The sequence below is a fragment of the Trichechus manatus genome, unplaced genomic scaffold (assembly GCF_000243295.1).
Source record: "Trichechus manatus latirostris isolate Lorelei unplaced genomic scaffold, TriManLat1.0 scaffold00160, whole genome shotgun sequence".
Lineage (NCBI taxonomy): Eukaryota > Metazoa > Chordata > Mammalia > Sirenia > Trichechidae > Trichechus > Trichechus manatus.
The window spans coordinates 5,315,945-5,332,855 of NW_004444096.1; the positions used below are offsets into that span (position 1 = coordinate 5,315,945).

At 36.4% G+C, this 16,911-nt stretch overlaps 1 protein-coding gene across 3 annotated transcripts in view; it reads right to left on the minus strand.

Annotated features, from left to right (window-relative positions):
• KIF5B (kinesin family member 5B) overlaps positions 1–16,911 on the minus strand; it is a 49,620-nt gene that overhangs the window by 18,454 nt on the left and 14,255 nt on the right. For all 3 annotated transcript variants that reach the window (XM_004386261.2, XM_023740615.1, XM_023740616.1), the window contains 13 exons: positions 14,167–14,240; positions 12,872–12,976; positions 12,370–12,418; positions 11,421–11,476; positions 11,239–11,326; positions 10,962–11,086; positions 9,783–9,887; positions 9,114–9,259; positions 8,115–8,263; positions 7,467–7,660; positions 6,399–6,467; positions 2,867–3,073; positions 1,009–1,152 (listed from right to left, as the gene is read on the minus strand). In XM_004386261.2, coding sequence (XP_004386318.1) covers positions 1,009–1,152; positions 2,867–3,073; positions 6,399–6,467; positions 7,467–7,660; positions 8,115–8,263; positions 9,114–9,259; positions 9,783–9,887; positions 10,962–11,086; positions 11,239–11,326; positions 11,421–11,476; positions 12,370–12,418; positions 12,872–12,976; positions 14,167–14,240 — 1,511 coding nt within the window. The remainder of the gene's footprint in view (positions 1–1,008; positions 1,153–2,866; positions 3,074–6,398; positions 6,468–7,466; positions 7,661–8,114; positions 8,264–9,113; positions 9,260–9,782; positions 9,888–10,961; positions 11,087–11,238; positions 11,327–11,420; positions 11,477–12,369; positions 12,419–12,871; positions 12,977–14,166; positions 14,241–16,911) is intronic.

The following is a 16,911-nucleotide window of genomic DNA, read 5'->3' on the forward strand; positions in this document are numbered from 1 at the left end:
CCTCTCCTGTCTCACTGAGGTGAGGCAACACCAACCCTCTCCTCTGTCTTACTGAGGTGAGGCAACACCAGCCCTCTCCTGTCTCACTGAGGTGAGGCAATAGCAGCCCTCTCCTCTGTTTCACTGAGGTGAGGCAACACTAAGAGATGGAATGATATGACAAGAAGGGTCAAAGAACTCTTGCCTCCACTGACAAACAGCGGCTTGAAAAACACAGTCAACAAAAGCAATGTGTGATCCATACTGGAAACTTTTATTTCCTTTTCAACTCTTGTTAAACTGAGCTTCTTGGTATGTTCTCACTATAAAACCAATTATTAATAGAAACCCAATTAGGCTATAATCAAAAGGGTTAAGTCCAAGTAAACACCTACTACAACATACAAAAGTTTTATGTGCATGTTTTTGCAATTAGTTTGTTTTTTTGATCTAAATTTCAAAATCTACAGGTCACTAAAATTTTTACCACATGCCTAGCTAGTGCTAACATACTCAAATTATCAGTATCCTTAAGAAGATTATTAGGAAAGAAAAAAGGCATAGAGAAAAGCAAGTATGGCAAAATTTTATAACTGATAACTCTAGGGTTCATTATATTAATATTCTCTGCACTTTTGAATGTTTTCATACTAGAAATTTTCGGTAAGGATTAATTATCAGTGTTCATCTTTTATCTTTATTCATTTATGGATTAGTTTACTCTCTAAGCTTATCTTCACTGTTGTTCCAGTCACACACTTTCATGAATGATAATTAACATGATTTCTTAGTATAAAATCTTTATGTAGTAGAGAAAGAACCAGACATGGAGTCTAATAAATGTTATCTACTGAATGTTTACTTAGGCACCCCTTATTCTTCCTCTCTTTCTTCATCTTTTTAAAACAGAGTTAATACCATCTAGCACACCTGGCTGCTTTAAGGATGAGAGAACAGGTAACAGAAACAGTAAACAAACGTCTGAGCTGTGTACAGGCAATCACACTAACGCGTGGTCAGGGCACCCACCTTCACGTCGTTATTCCCCACAGCAATCCCGATTTCTGCAAGGTCTTTCAGTAGAGATGCCATCATCTCAGCTGCTCGCTTTTTCTGGTGGTTGGTCATTTCCTTAAGTTTCTGAAGCTCGGCATCTATACTCGCTAAAGTTGCCTAACAGAACCAAAAACAAAGGTTCAGTTACATCTGATAAAAACTCATTTCAAATACTTACTAAAATGCGATGTTTAAAAATTAACTAGACACAATTTTTCACTTATTGCTATATTATGGTTGTCTCTGCAAACTGAGTCTGAGTAAATTAATGTTAGAATGGAAGTGACAGTTTTCTAGTTACATTGTCTTTATATACTTTTTATATACATACTCACTGAAAAGAATCCTCTGAATGATGATGATAATTATTATTCTGATACTATGATACAAACAATTATCCAGGAGTTAGTGATAAAGTAATATTACTCCCTGACTTTAATTACTGTACTTATAAATTTAAAATAGCTGGTTTACCAGAAACAAAGAAGCCACTGCCGTTTGAAAAAAACCACTCCAACTGGGCCCATTTTAAAACTATGTACTACATCACAGGCGAGATACTGTATTTTTAATGCAGCTCCCTGACTTTTAGTCAAGACGCCATCATCTCAGCTGCCTGTTTGTTCTGGTGGCCAGTCATTTCTGGGTGTCAATGGAGTGCGTGTTCACCCAGTTTAATTTACAATATGCTGGTTAACCTGCAAATCTCATAATGTAACAGGCTTCTACCAGGAATCTTTAAATTACCAGACATTTCCTCTAACAAGTGAACACCAACTGTTGTAAGCATATAAAAAGATGCTTAACACTAGGGGCTTATAACTTCTGTTGCTAATTTAGTGTTGATGGATTTCAGCTTCACATCTGAGACACAAACACACCTGTTTTAAAGACTGAAGTCAGTGACCAAGGACCAGCCAATCTACTCAGGTTCTAAGAAACTACTGTTGTTCTCAAAACAGTGGTTAGGTTTGCTAACACAACTAATCAAGAGTTACAAAGCTGTCTTCGTCTCCATGGTATTAAACTGTAACTTCTAACCAACTTTGGAGATGAAAAAGGAAAAATGAACAGGAGCAGGGAACCTTCTAAAAATGCTACTTCATAGCGCTGACTCCGTTTGTTTGGACAGGAGAACGTGGACAGGGAAGTAAGTGGTAGACACTAATAAGGACTCCAAATCTAGCTACTGATGTCTAAACACGAAGTTAGCCATTAACAATAACAAAACTGTAAGAAAATATGCATCCATGGTGATGCTGAAAGGCGCACAGCAGTTGCAATCACAGCTATATACCATTTTCTGGCATCAATGTTACAGGTTGGTAATTTTTGCCCTATAGTAAGTAAAAATCCTAAAAAGATCTTACTATATTGTGCTAGGTAGGCACTGTTCCAGGTGTTGGGAATTTAACAGTAAACGAAATACAAGCTATATGAAGTTACATATTTTTATGTCTACTCTAAATAATTCACTCAGCTGACCAGCATTTTATTATTTTCATCCACAGTGTTTAACTTGTACTTTGAATAATCATCTAATAGCTTTACTGAGTAACTTGGAGCTTTTAATTTTTCTTCTTTAACATTAGGAATAGCAAGCATCTTTCAAAAATAAGTTTTTATATTGCAGATTAATAGACCTTTAGAAAGTAAAAAGATAATCCTCTTCCTCTACGGCTTCATATATAGGAGGACCTGAAATTGAGACTCAGCCTGTCTGAGAATTGATGCTGTCAGTCTTGGGTTTATTTAGATACAAGCAATTTAAATAATTTTTCAACTAAGAATACTTGTAGTAAAATATTAAGCAAACAAAACTATATCTTACTGATTTCTGATTTAGCTCATCACTAAGCAATTCATATTCCTTCGTTTTATCTTCAACTTCCTGAGATTTCTGGTCGTAATTGACGGCAAGCTCCTCTAAGGCCTGCAAAACTTCTTTGACTTCTTCTTTAGATGCATCGTTTTCCGCCTGAAGGCGGTTCAGCTCAGCTTGCATATTATCTTGATCTCTTCTGGTAGATGCTAGAAGCTACATGAAAAAGTGAAGTAAGTATCTCTTTTCAACCAAAATAAATATACAGGTTTCTTTTTTTTAAAAAAGAACATCTATTTGCTTCACCATTTGCTAAGCACAAAAGGAATGAAATGTGGATTCTATTAAGTACAGCAACACTTATTTATTCAACAGATTCACTGAATGTCTACTCTGGGCTGGCACTGTACTAGACACTCTGGGAGACAAGAGGGAAATCAAATAAAGACTCTGCCTTTGAGGAACCTAAAAAAAGAAAAAACAAATACATTGCCATCGAGTAGATTCCAACGCATAGCAACCCTACAGGACAGAGCAGAATTGCCCCACAGAGTTTCCAAGGAGCGCCTGTTGGATCTGAACTGCCGACCTTTTGGTTTGCAGCCATAGCACTGAACCACTGTGCCACCAGGGTTTCCATTTGAGGAACGTAGTAGAAGAGAAAAAAACAGTTGCCATCGAGTCGATTCTGACTCACGGCGACCCCATGTGTGTCATCAGGGTAAAACTGCTCCCTAGAATTTTCAATGGCTGATTTTTTTGAAGCAGATCAACAGGTCTTTCTTCCAAGGCACCTCTGGTGGACTCGACCCCCCAACCTTTCGGTGAGCAGCCGAGCATGTTAACCACGTGCACTACCCAGGGACTCCAGTAGAAGAGAAACAGGTACATAAATACCTGTGATAGAAGATGGAATATAAGAACCATGAAAAAGGGACAGGGCATGACGGATAAAGTGCTTGGTAATCCAGGAAAGGGGGTATTTCTGGAGTGACAGTGTTCCTGGAGAACGTGGCTGGGACAGACACACAGATTTTAGTCACGCACAAATTAATGTAATAGGAAGAAGGCAGCCCTGCAGGCTCATGAATAGTGTGCACAGAAACAAGAAAGTAAGTAGTAGGAGATGTTTAGATTTTCTTTGGGCAGCGGGGGGCGGGGAGGCATCTGAACCGTGCCTCAGGAAAACACAGGATCAAGCATATAAAATTTCAACTTGAGGGAAGCCAAGAAACTAGTTAGGAGGATACTGCAATCTTCCAAGGTCAGTGGCTTTTAAGTAAGAGCATTTGGAAATTTGTGTATGTGTCAGTAAAGGGAAGGAAAGCTAATGGCATTTAAGAGTAGGGGCTAGGGATGCTAAATATCCTTTAAAGCACAAGACAGAATGTAACTAAAATGTCACTAGTGCCCCTCTGAGAAACAATGGTCTAGTTGAAATAAGTGTAAGATAATCTGACCAGGATTAATTTGACTGATCTGAGAGCTTTGATGGATTACTCTTTATTTAAGCTGTATGGCCTTTGTCAAAAAACAAACCAATCATACACACAAAAAGTAAACAATCTTTGTTGGTTACAAGGGATGAGAGGGGTGGGGGAGAAATACTAAATAGACAATAGATAACTTCTATCTTTGGTGAAGGGTGAGATAGTACACAATACTGGGGAAGCCAGCACAACTTGTACAAGGAAAGGTCATGGAAGCTCCATAGACACTTCCAAACTCCCTGAGGGACTGAACTGCTGGGCAGAGGGCTGTGGGGACCATGGTCTCGGGGAACATCTAGCTTAATTGGCATAACACAGTTTATAAAGACAATGTTCTACATTCTACCTTGGTGAGCAGCATCTGGGGTCTTAAAAGCCTGTGAGCAGCCACCTAAGATACTCCACTGGTCTCATCCCTTCGGGAGCAAGGGAGAATGAAGAGAACAGGATACAAGGAAAAGATTAGTCCAAAGGACTAATGGACCACAGCTACCAAGGCCTCCACCAGACTGAGTCCAGTACAGCTAGATGGTGCCTGGCTACCACCAGGGACTGCTCTAACCAGGATCAAAACAGAGGGTTCTGGACAAAGCTGGAGAAGGATGCAGAACAAAATTCTAACATACACACAAAAGACCAGATTTACCGGCCTGAAAGAGACTGGAGAAACCCCGAGAGTATGGACCCCAGATACCCTTTTAGCTCAGTGGTGAAGTCACTTCTGAGGTTCACCATTCAGTCGAGGACTGGACAGACTCATAAAACGAAATGGGACTAATGGGGCACAGTAGTCCAGGGACAAGGACTAGAGGGCAGAAGGGGACAGGAAAGCTAGTGATAGGGAACCCAAGGTTGAGTAAGGACAGTGTTGACGTGTAGTGCGGTTGTTAACCATTGTCATAGGGCAACATGTGTACTAACTATTTAATGAGAAACTATTCTGTAAACCTTCATCTGAAGTGGGAACAGCAGCACAACTGGAAAAACGTAATCGATGTTAATGAATTGTGCACGTAGAAATTTTGGAAATGGTGTATCTTTTCACCAAAAAAAAAAAAAAAGGTCGAGAAGGGAGAGGGTTGACATGTCGTGGCATTGTTAACCAATGTCATAAAACAATATGTGTACTGACTGTTTAATAATGTGTATTGACTGTTTAACTATTTGTTCAGTAAATCTTCACCTAAAGTACAACTAAAAGAAATAAAGAAAAAAAAAAAACCAATCAGCCAACAACAAAAAAAGTCTTAAAAAAAAGGGTCACTGTCAATCATCTCCCTACTATGCCAGGTGAGATAAAATCAGAGTCCAAATTAGGTGACAGGGAGAGAAGAAGTAAGATGAAAGTAAAGATGGCAGAAATGCCTAATAGAGTGATGTGGGTAGAAAGAGCAGAGGAGGAGTAAAAAACTGATTTTTATTCCTATGATATGCTTGCTTACATGACAAGAATCATCCCTAGAATTACAAAATTATTAAAATCAAAGTAAATGGGCTTCAGACACCAACATTTTCTTTCCTTAATAATCCTCTCAGAACTATATCCAGCTGTTTAAGTGAATGAGCGAGAACAAAAAACTGTGTTTCTTATATTCCTTCTCCTCTGCGTGTAAATCCTTTTCACTGCTGGGGAGGGAGTCTCGGGTTACTCTCCAGCCCAGTGCTGTGCATCTCCCCACAGGATCAGTAAGAAATATTTTGGGGGAATAAGGTGATAAACAACTTTGTACTTCAAAGCAAGGGAAGCAGAAGACAAGCGGTAAAAAGACCAGTAGATACAGCTGAAGAATAAATACTTGGAAAAAAAAAAAGTCCTCTTCTTCTAGTTAGATGGGATGCAAATAAAAAAAAAAATCTCAAGTCAATCTGCTTCAACCCATGATTCACTAACAAAATATCTACAATGAAGCATGCACATATTCAAGAAATTTTAAAATAAACTCTTCAGTATATTCCGAGCTCTGCAGATTGTTTTTATCTTTTACATATTTAAATGTTAAGGTCAAACTATAAAGCTTTTCTGTAAGTAATATGAAAGGTATTCAACTTGCCTCTTCCTGATCCAACATTTGTGTCTTCAGTTTCTCGACCAGCTGGCTCTGTTGATTAATTTCTTCATCCTAGAATTTTAAAGTATCCAGTTAACAAAATAGCTCACAATCTCGTTCTAATTGTTTCCTAACCAAATTGTAAAATCAGATAAGAGAATTCAAATGAGAATCAAAATCTTTTATTTTTTGCAGTTTATTATTTTTATAAAAGATCAGCACACCCCAAAATATTTCAAAACCATCTCTTCAAATTCAACATAGCTTATTTTGATCTCTTTTCTTGAGAAAAGGTTGAAATAGAATTTCTTCCAATTATCAATAAATGCAAATTACACTTACCGTGCAACAAGAAAAAATGCCTATGTTGATAAAAACCACTCCTTAAACATTTTAAATGCTAAAAAAATTAACATATTTAACGCTGTAATAGCCATGCAGTTACTTCAAACCTGCCATCTCTCCTTAGGGGGGGAAAATAAAAAATATCAGCTTAAAAAACACACAATTATTTTCTTCTTGTTTCTACTGTTTTTGCCCTTGCCTTTCTTTCTATTCACTTCATAGTTTGATGTTTTTCACACTAATGACATTACTGACATAAACCAAGCAGGAACATATCTCCACACTGCTCAGTTCCCTCAATCTCATCTCTTCTCTGGTTGCTGTTGTTCGACGTCCTTGAGTCAGTTCCAACTCTCAGTGACCCCACATACAACAGAACAAAACCCTGTGCGCTCCTGCGCCAGCCTCACAATCGCTGCTGCCTCGTATCTAGTCATCCTTTATGAGGGTCCTTCAGACCCCTGCTTCTAACAGGTCGTTTCATCCGGGCTCTCCAAGGACCCAACCTCAAACTTCTTTAAAACAGACAAAAATGCCTCAGGCAGTTTCTGCACAGAAGTAAATCTGATGAAATTATAATTTTATATTTTCTGCTACTATAACAATTTTTAAAAGTTTAACAGAAATCAAGGAATTTTTATTTATACGTGACAAGGACTCACAAAATCGAATTAGGAAAAAAAAATGTTAATAATATTCTAAAACAAAATAGAACCTAATACCTACTTTGTCATCAAGTTGTTTGTACAATTTAGCGATTTCTTCTTCACACTTTCTTCTTTCCGCATCAGTAAAGTTCCCAGTAACCCCAATGGTGGCTGCTGGTTTATCGTTGGTAACAGTGATATCCTTATCCACTGCGAAAGCCTCCAAGTTGGCTTTCTCTTTGTCAAACTGCTCATCAACAGGCACTGTCTCCCCTACATTAAGAGAACACAGTGTTTAACAAAAATCATCATGTCTAACACTCACTGCATTTGTATTCAATTTCAGCACCTCTCACCAACTTTTCTATCTGCCCAGCTTCTGAGACTTGAAAACATGGACTTACCTTTGATCCTCACCATCTTATAATTCCAATCACCAAATCTGGTCATTTTTATCACTTCTACCCTAACCTAAGCACCCTGGTATCTCATGACTTCTATAGCTTCCAAGTTGGCCTCCGTGCCTTATACTTATTAGATTAAGTCATATCGGAATTTAATGTAAAAGATTTTATTCATTTTTATTTGCTGGTCCCTAAGTGCTTAAGAAGTGAAAATGGAGAGGCTTTCTTATTTTCATTTATATTCACATCAGAATCTCAACTGTACAAAATAGCTCTAAATCTGTATTCAATGAACTTAAAAACACAAATTTGTAAGTCATTACCGTTACGCCATCGGTTGAGTTCATTTTCGAGCCACTGAATGGTGTTCCGCAGGGTCTTATTTTTTTCTTTTTCTCTTTCATACTTCTTTTTCCATTGTTCTGCAGTTAACTCTACATTGACACAAACTGTGTTCTTAATTGTTTTAGCCCTAAGAGAAGTAATTGGAAAAAGGAAAAAAAAAAAGACTATGACGAAAAACAATTATTTTCAATTGATACCTAGGTACATCTCTAAGTAATATATGTGCATATAAGTAATTTAACTCTTCTTGTCCAGTCATCTCTTAGACCAAACACTGAAAGCTATATAATCAGTATAGTGTTTACTCACAATCCACTTAATTTGGGTCAGCCCAAACTTCTATGCATGGTTTAAAAAAAAAAAAACAAAAAAATCAACAACCCAATGAGGGTAAAAAAACAAGGACCAGTATTTTCCCAATTCATTTGTAAGGCTGAATTAAGAAAAGAAATTATTCTTGAAGGTCAAAGATAAAGTCATCATTATGGATTTTTCTAGGCCAACCATCTCATATTATTTGGACCTATCACAATATGTCAACAGGTTTAACACAGGATTTGTATTTGTTAGGCTTTTACTTTATTTTCTGATTCAAATGCTTATTTTCTTTAGTGCTGAATTAAAGCTTCTTCCATAAATTTGACTAAGTGACATCTGACTTTAATGTGTACTAGACTTAATTCAAATCCAAGCAACCTAAAATTGAACCTTGCTTGTACTGTTTCTCAATTAAAAAGCAATATGTTTAGCACACTCATAATATGCACTAATCTAAATAAACACCAAAACCAAACCCGTTGCCACTGAGCTGATTCTGACTCATAGCAACCCTACAGGACAGAGTAGAACTGCCCCGCAGCGTTTCCAAGGATTTGAACTGCTGACTATTATATAATACTGAATTATAGCCAACTGACATTTTCTTAGACTTAAAAGGCCTGCCCACATTTAGGCTTTGTAGTTTTTAAACAACAAACCTTTGACCAAACAGGAGTGTAGATTTTGTTTCAGATTCATTGTACGAAGACGGAGAGCAGCAAATTACAATAGTGGTCCTACAGTTGCCACCTAATGAATCTTGAAGGATTCTTGTCATTTTACTATCTCGATATGGAACGTAAGTCTACATACAAAAAAGGAAACAAAGAAGACTAATGGGTTCCTATATAACTCAATGTTATATAAATATGTTACTTTAAATAAATTACAAAGTGAGTACAGTTATTTTAACTGCTTGATTTTAAGATGGGAACTAGGATATGCATACTATAAAAAAATCCGTTGCCATCAAGTCAATTCTGACTCATAGTAACCACACAGGATAGAGCAGAACTGCCCCACAAGGCTTCTAAGGCTGTAAATCTTTACAAAAGCAGACCACCATATCTTTCTCCCACAGAGCTGCTGGCTGGTTCGAACTGCTTGGTTAGCAGCCAAGAGCTTAACCACTGCCCCACCAAGGCTCCTTATACACACTGTACTAATACTATAAAACAGATTTCAAAAAGACAACATTCTTACACATACTGATTCAAACACAATAAATCTTTCTCACTTTCACACATGCACCCCTCCATATATATACACATTGATATTTAAATAATTCTCCACAAAATAACAGGGAAAGAGATGACCTGTATACTCACATTACCCTCAGCCAAAGCAGAAATGACATTTCCAAGAGCAGAAAGTGACTTATTGATATTCTTAGCTTCATCCAGCACAGCGCCTTCTGCTCCAGTCTTACTAACCTATAGGTAAGGTTTCAAAACAATGAAACAAAATTACAAGCGTAAAATACTTCCTCTGAATTTTCTAAAAAGTTCAGAGTTCATCAATAAACACCAAAAATCCTAAACCAAACCATGAATTGCTTCATAATATGATCAGCTAAGATTTTCCCGTAAGGCACAATTTCCTGCGCGCTACTCTGGAGACCTTTGGTCAAACAACTGGCTGCACGACAACAATGTGATTACAGAGACACCAAATTTTATTTTTAGTTTGTGCTCTTGAAAACAGCCAATTAACATGCAAACTTTTAGTTCACTAATTTGTTAGTCCCTTTTACTACATTAGAAGAAATTTTAAAATTTGCTGAACCATGTTGATGATGTAACTGCCAGAAAAGAGACTCAGTTTAATTAAATAAGCATACTTGCTTTTTAAAAAAACATAAAATGTCTAAATACATATGTTATAGACAGGCTAAACTATTAAGTTAGCCATGTTGACCGAAGAAATGGCTTCTTAGAATATACAAGATTTAGAGACAGGCTTTGAAAGATGTCTCTAAGACTTCTGAGTAGAAGAGCAGAGGTACAGCACTCTAATCAGAAGAAACAGCATTAGCCAAACAGTGAAAATGGCCAAGAATTTGAACTTATTTTCATATAAACTAGAATCAGATTGTATAAGACTATAATAATGAAATAATTATCAAAAGAAAAGAAGTATAACCAAACCAGAAAGAACTAGTGAAATGTTACCAGTATCTACTGCCAGTATGAATAAAACAGATAATCAAAAATCAGGAAAAGGATACCTAATAAAATTCTTAACAATGGACATATACTGAATAAGGTCTCAATAAAAACAACTTAAGTCAAAGAACCTACAGTTGAACTATCGTCCAAAGGACAGTCATTTGGAACTGATTACTCTGCATGAAGTACTGTCATCAATGGTTTTAACTGTCCTAAATATTACCAAAACCAACTTGGTAAAATTTTTCAAGATGCAACAATGAATACTGTGTAAGTATAAATTTAACCTAAAGTTTATGAAAATGCTTAGATATCTACCAAAGAATATAAAGATTTTACCTTTTCACTACCAGCTAAATCAACCAGATAAAGTTTTCCACTCAGTTTTTGTTCCGTTTGCGTGTTTTCTTGTTTTACATTAATAAGAAATATACTGTGACTCCTAGAGCTATGTTCGTTCATATCTGCAATAAATTGCATAAACAACTATAAACAAACACAGTTTTCCGTTACTAAAAATATCTCTAAGGCATTATTTTACAATTAATCAGCTGGATAAAAGATACTTTAAAGCTGTTTTGTATCCTAGCCAGTATTAATAAATATTCTAACTTACTTGTAACTGCTACATGTCTGTTGGATTTTCCTTCATCTATGGTATCCATAACTTCATCTGGACTACATACAAAACGCTCTGTGCACCCCTATAAAATTATTTTTTAAAAGTATGTCAACATCTTTTTAAAAAATTATTACACAGCTTCTCAAAACAACTATTCTATATTGTGTTATAAATACCTTTACATAGGGAACTCGGTTTTTGTCTTCATGAACTGAAAGGTTGGTCTTTGAAACTGGAAAAAAAAAATCCTCTTTAAATCTTAGCAACATTCTCTTAAACTCTAACGCTGGCTGTGAAATAGCTAACTCAATCGATAGTTTCCTTCCCCAAGCAGCCTAAAGACAATATGCAAACTTTAGAAAAACTATGAAAACATCACTATTAAAGCCAAGACCCTGTGGAAATAGTAGATTCATACAGAAACCAACGCAGCAATACAGAAATTTTAGGTCTAGTCCAACCTCTACCTCTCCCATTGTTTAATGAGAACTTGAAGCCAGAGTGGTTCATCAATGGTTTGTCCAAGAACAAAGCATCTCACTGACAGCTGAGAGAAAACCAGAACTGAAGACTTGGGTTCTCTAACTCCCAGCCCAAGGCTCTTATTACCACTTAAGAAGTACCCATACATATGTCCTTTAAGCAAGTTATTCTGTATGTCAAAAGATATTCAACTAAAATTGTAAAATAAGATTTTTTAAACGTTCTATACGCCCCCTCCTCACTTATCACCATGGTTAGGCTCCAAAGACCACGTCACTATGCGAAAAACAGCAGTACGCGAAAATAGAGGATGACCACATCAGATCACAAAACAGAGGATGACTACATCATTACATAACTGTCAAATTACATCATTATATAACCGCCAAACCACTTAGAACCACAGCCCAGCCAAGGTGACATATAACCTTCACCACCACAGCCAGCATTACTCTCGCCTTGCACCTCGGTGTTCATTTCTGACAGACGTACATCGTTAAAGCGCTAAATAATCAGATAGGAGACTCGTTACTGCACTAAGTCAGTCAGTTTCATGTAGTTTATGAAATGGTCTCAAATCTACTACTAAAAAAAGTGACAGGAGCTATTTAAAAATGATCAAAGAGAAAGAAGTTAACTTACCATCTAGTAGGTCCCTTATCTTATCCAAATATATTTCAAAATACGAAACCTAAATGGTGAAGAAATAAAAAAGGAGAAAAGATTAACTTACTCAATTTACAAAATGATTTATTCACTTAATTATTAGATATTTACTGAGATCTGAGTGCCAGGCACTGTCTAGACTAAGGAGACAGAGTTGTCAGATAAATCAGACATAGCTCACCTAATGGGAAGACATAAATTAGCTAACCTGTTTAAATAACTAAAATTAAAAGTGATTTCCTTTTCACCATGTAAAATGAATCAGATTATTGAGTAGTAGGAACCTGTGAGTTCTGTGGTAAAACAAATTTCTTTATTTTATAAACAGGAAGCTAAGGACAAGAGAGACTTAGGTAATTTAAGTTATATAATGGCACATCAACAAGAATCCAAGTTTACTAACCCCAGTGATCTTTCAACTATACTTGTCCATAAAAATAACATATAGTAAAATAATACCTTTCCCCAAGGACGTTACCTTAATATGAAATTCCAAATTTTCATCCATGGAGTAAATATAATTGAAAATATCTTGTACTATTCTTGGAATAATTCCCATGCCTTCTGGATCATGAAGTTTACCCTAAACAGAAGACACAAACAGGCTTCTTAAACAATTATAAAGTATAAATTAAAAACTAGAACCTTCAATCTACAATTTACAGTCAATAGAGGCTAGGAATTATAATTGTTAATTTTGGTGGAAATGGCTCTACAAATCCTTAAAAAAAAAAAAAAAAATGAAAAAATATTCTGTGTATTAGTCAGTTACATATAATACTGTATGTTAACCACACAAGGCTTGTCCAACAGATCTTAGCTTTTTATTTAATCATTGAATTATCTACACTTATAAACAAACATATTCTAGGAAAAGGTTATGTTGCATTCCATTATCAATCTGTGTTTTCCCTTCTACTTGAAGTCAAATACACGCAGGTGCTAGGAATGTCCCTGTTGTTCCGACTCTATGAAAATGAGTAGTATGAATACGAAGTTATTACTTTATACAGCATGCTCAGGTAAGTGACAAAAGCAGATACTCTACAGCAGTTGTGAAAGATAACAGGTTACTTTCTAGGAGCAAAACTAGAGCAGGTCTACACTTATTAACAGCAGCAGCAATAACTGTGTTAACATTCTTATTAGAGAAGAGTGGCAGGTATTTTGGTGGGGAGCAAGAAGAGGAGAATAAAGTAATCATTCTGAATAGAAATAACAACACATAAGTAATCAAAATTTCCTATATACAGGGTGACAAAAAATGCTTAATACGAAAATTTACCAGAAGAAAAAATTAATTTTGTACACAGCTAACAAGAGATTCCAAAATGTTCATTATGTGGTGGTTATGCTATCTGATAAAACAAAAAACAAAACAAAACTCATTGCTGTCAAGTCGATTCCGACTCACAGTGGCCCTACAGGACAGAGTAGATTTGTCCCATAGGGTTTCCTAGTCTATAATCTTTATGGAAGCAGACTGCCAGATCTTTCTCCCATGGAGTGGCTGGTGGGTTCAAACTGCCAACATTTCTGTTAGCAGCCGAGGGCTTAACCACCGCGCCACCAACAAAGCTGTGTATAATTTCAAATACAGGCATCCCTCACTATTCAAACTCAGGAAGTGGTTACATTCTAGTAATGATGTTCATATCAGAAGAAGCAATCCAGAGCAAATAAAGATGTTTACGCATAGTAATATAATCCCACAAATAACGAATGTACTGTCTGCACTACAAACTAGAATCAGTTACAAATTATAAAATTCACCTCCATTGTGTGCGTCTTCCCAGAGGATGTCTGTCCATATGCAAATATTGTTCCATTGTATCCCTCAAGTACATCTATAAGAAAAAAGAGATTTTATACTCTTATTTTAAATACCTAGGGGATTTTTTTCCCAAGCAAGACTCATAACAAATTACTTAAGAATGTTATTAGAAAAAATTTAACGTTTACCCTTAGTGATATAGAAAATATTCTAAAAAATTTCATACACACATAACCCTATTCCTTACTCATGCATTAAAAAAATACTCATTTGTGGGAAGAATGGTGAGAAAGATTCAGATTCTCTTTACATTTACATGAAAGACTCCATCAAAGCCAAAGTTTAGTGCATAAAAGATTTACAAGACATTAAAGGAAACAAATAGGAATATATTTAATAGCAACTTTCTTAGTGATGATTCATCTAAGCAATTACTTTCTCTGAGGCCCAAATTAGTTTCTGTGGTCAATAAGAAAACAAATTTTAAATTATGTTGCTTATAATTATGTCAGCGTATACATCTGCATTCCAAGTTCTATGTGACCTAAAAGAATAAATGCTCTTCCAATTTATATACAGATATGAATTATTTTTTAGAAACGGGACTACCGACTGGTAGTTAACTGGTGCTTAAACCTCACAAACCTGCACCTTCCTCCTTATCCCGTCCATCAAGTACGACAAGCCCAGTCCTACCTCAAAATCAACTATCGGAAAGTTCTTGTGAAATTAAGAAAATGTCTAGTCCTTTGTGTAACTCAAGATCAACCAATTAGAGGAATGTGATGGAGCAAGAAGGTGATCATTTGATTTCCAGTTTTCAGGGATTTTGTTTGTTCTGTTTTTGGTAACAAGAAAGGACCTATGAAATTACATTCTAGAGGAAGCCTAAGGGAAAAAAAGAAGCCTTTCTTGGAAACAGCAGATGGTAACAGTGGAAAGTGAGGTGGTAAGCAAGCCAATACTTGTTTTTTAATTGATTATTTTTTTTAAAAGGAAGAAAAAAAAAAAAAAAAGAATGACCCCGACACTGAGCACACCAACCAGAAAAGCGATTTTTCCTAAAGAAACAGGAACGAGAAAACGCGGCATCAGTCCTTACTTCCCTGGGAGGATTTTTAAGAGAACCCAAACATTTGAAACGTTCATTCAAAATATCTTTTACTTTTTTTAAAAAGGAATGCGAAATAATTTCATGAAATCACATTGGAAAATAATAGGCTTGCAACACTCTGCCAGCAATGCTGAATAAATCCCCTGGTCAAAAAAAAGCACTAAACCCCTTCCAATTACTTGCTTTGTATTTATCTTTCTCAATATTTATGTGACCCCTCTGCTTAAGATCTTTTAATCACTCACATAAAACCCCAGGATAAAATCCAAATTTTTGGTAGAGGTGATAGTTGTACAACATGATGAACATAATTAACGTCACTGAACTGAACATGTAAAAAATGCTGAAATGGCAAATGTTTTGTTACATATATATTTAACACAATAAAAAATAAAAATACAATTTTTTGTTAGACCTAAAAACAGTCTATTCATGATATGATTCAATTACCTAGCACTTAACATAACAGGTGCTCAATAAACATCTGTAGACCAATGAATACATGAGTGACTTTCCCAAGATCACATTAGTAGCATTTTTATCTATGATACAGTACACTTGTGCTATGAGAAACTATGAGAGAATATAAGGGCTCCTAAGCAAATAAATGTACGGAACACATTTGAACCTACTGAGACTTTAACCATAATTTTCAGAATTTTAAATGATAACAAAGACTGTAGAATATCCAACATTCAAATATTTACTAAGCACCCACTATGATCTAGGCTCTACTCTGATGCAGAGGATACAACAATGACTCTAGATGATTTCTAGATAAGTCAGGTATTAGTACTGTAACAGCATTTTACTCAGTTAGGAACATGATCACTTCACCTCCATTTTCAAACCCACTCCTGGCTTCCTTTCTATAGGGATTTATCCTCCAATACGTTATGTTTTTCTTTCTGTTTATTGTTGTAATTTAAGTGAAAGTTTACAATTCAAGTTAGTCTCTCATACAAAACTTTATACATACATTGTTATGTGACCCTAACTGTTCTCCCTATACTGTGACAGCACACTCCTCCTTTCCACCCCTTGATTTCCTATGTCCACTCAACCAACTCCTAACCCTCTCTGCCTTCCCATCTCACCTCCAGACAGAAGCTGCCCGTTTAGTCTCTTGTATCTATTTGAGCTAAGAGGCACACTCCTCATGAGTATCACTTTATGTCCCACAGTCCAGTCCAATCTTTGTCTGAAGAGTTGGCCTCAGGAATTGTTTGAGTTCTGGGTTGACAGAGTGTCCAGGGGCCATGCTTTCTGGGGCTCCTTCAGTCTCAGCCAGACCATTAAGTCCGGCCTTTCTACTAGAATTTGAGTTCTGCACCCCACCTTTCTGGTGCTCCACCAGGGACTCTCTGTTGTGTTCCCTGTCAGGGTGGTCACTGGTGGCAGCCAGGCACCATCTAGTTCTGGTCTCAGGCTGATGAAGTCTCTGGTCTATGTGGCCTCCTCTGTCTCTTGGGCCAAGACTTTCCCTGTGTTTTTGGTGTTCTTCATTCTCTTTTACTCCAGGTGGTTGGGACCAACTGATGCATCTTAGATGGCCGCTTGCTAGCTTTTAAGACCCCAGCTGCCACTCACCAAAGGAGGATGCAGAACATTTACTTAATAAGCTTTGTTA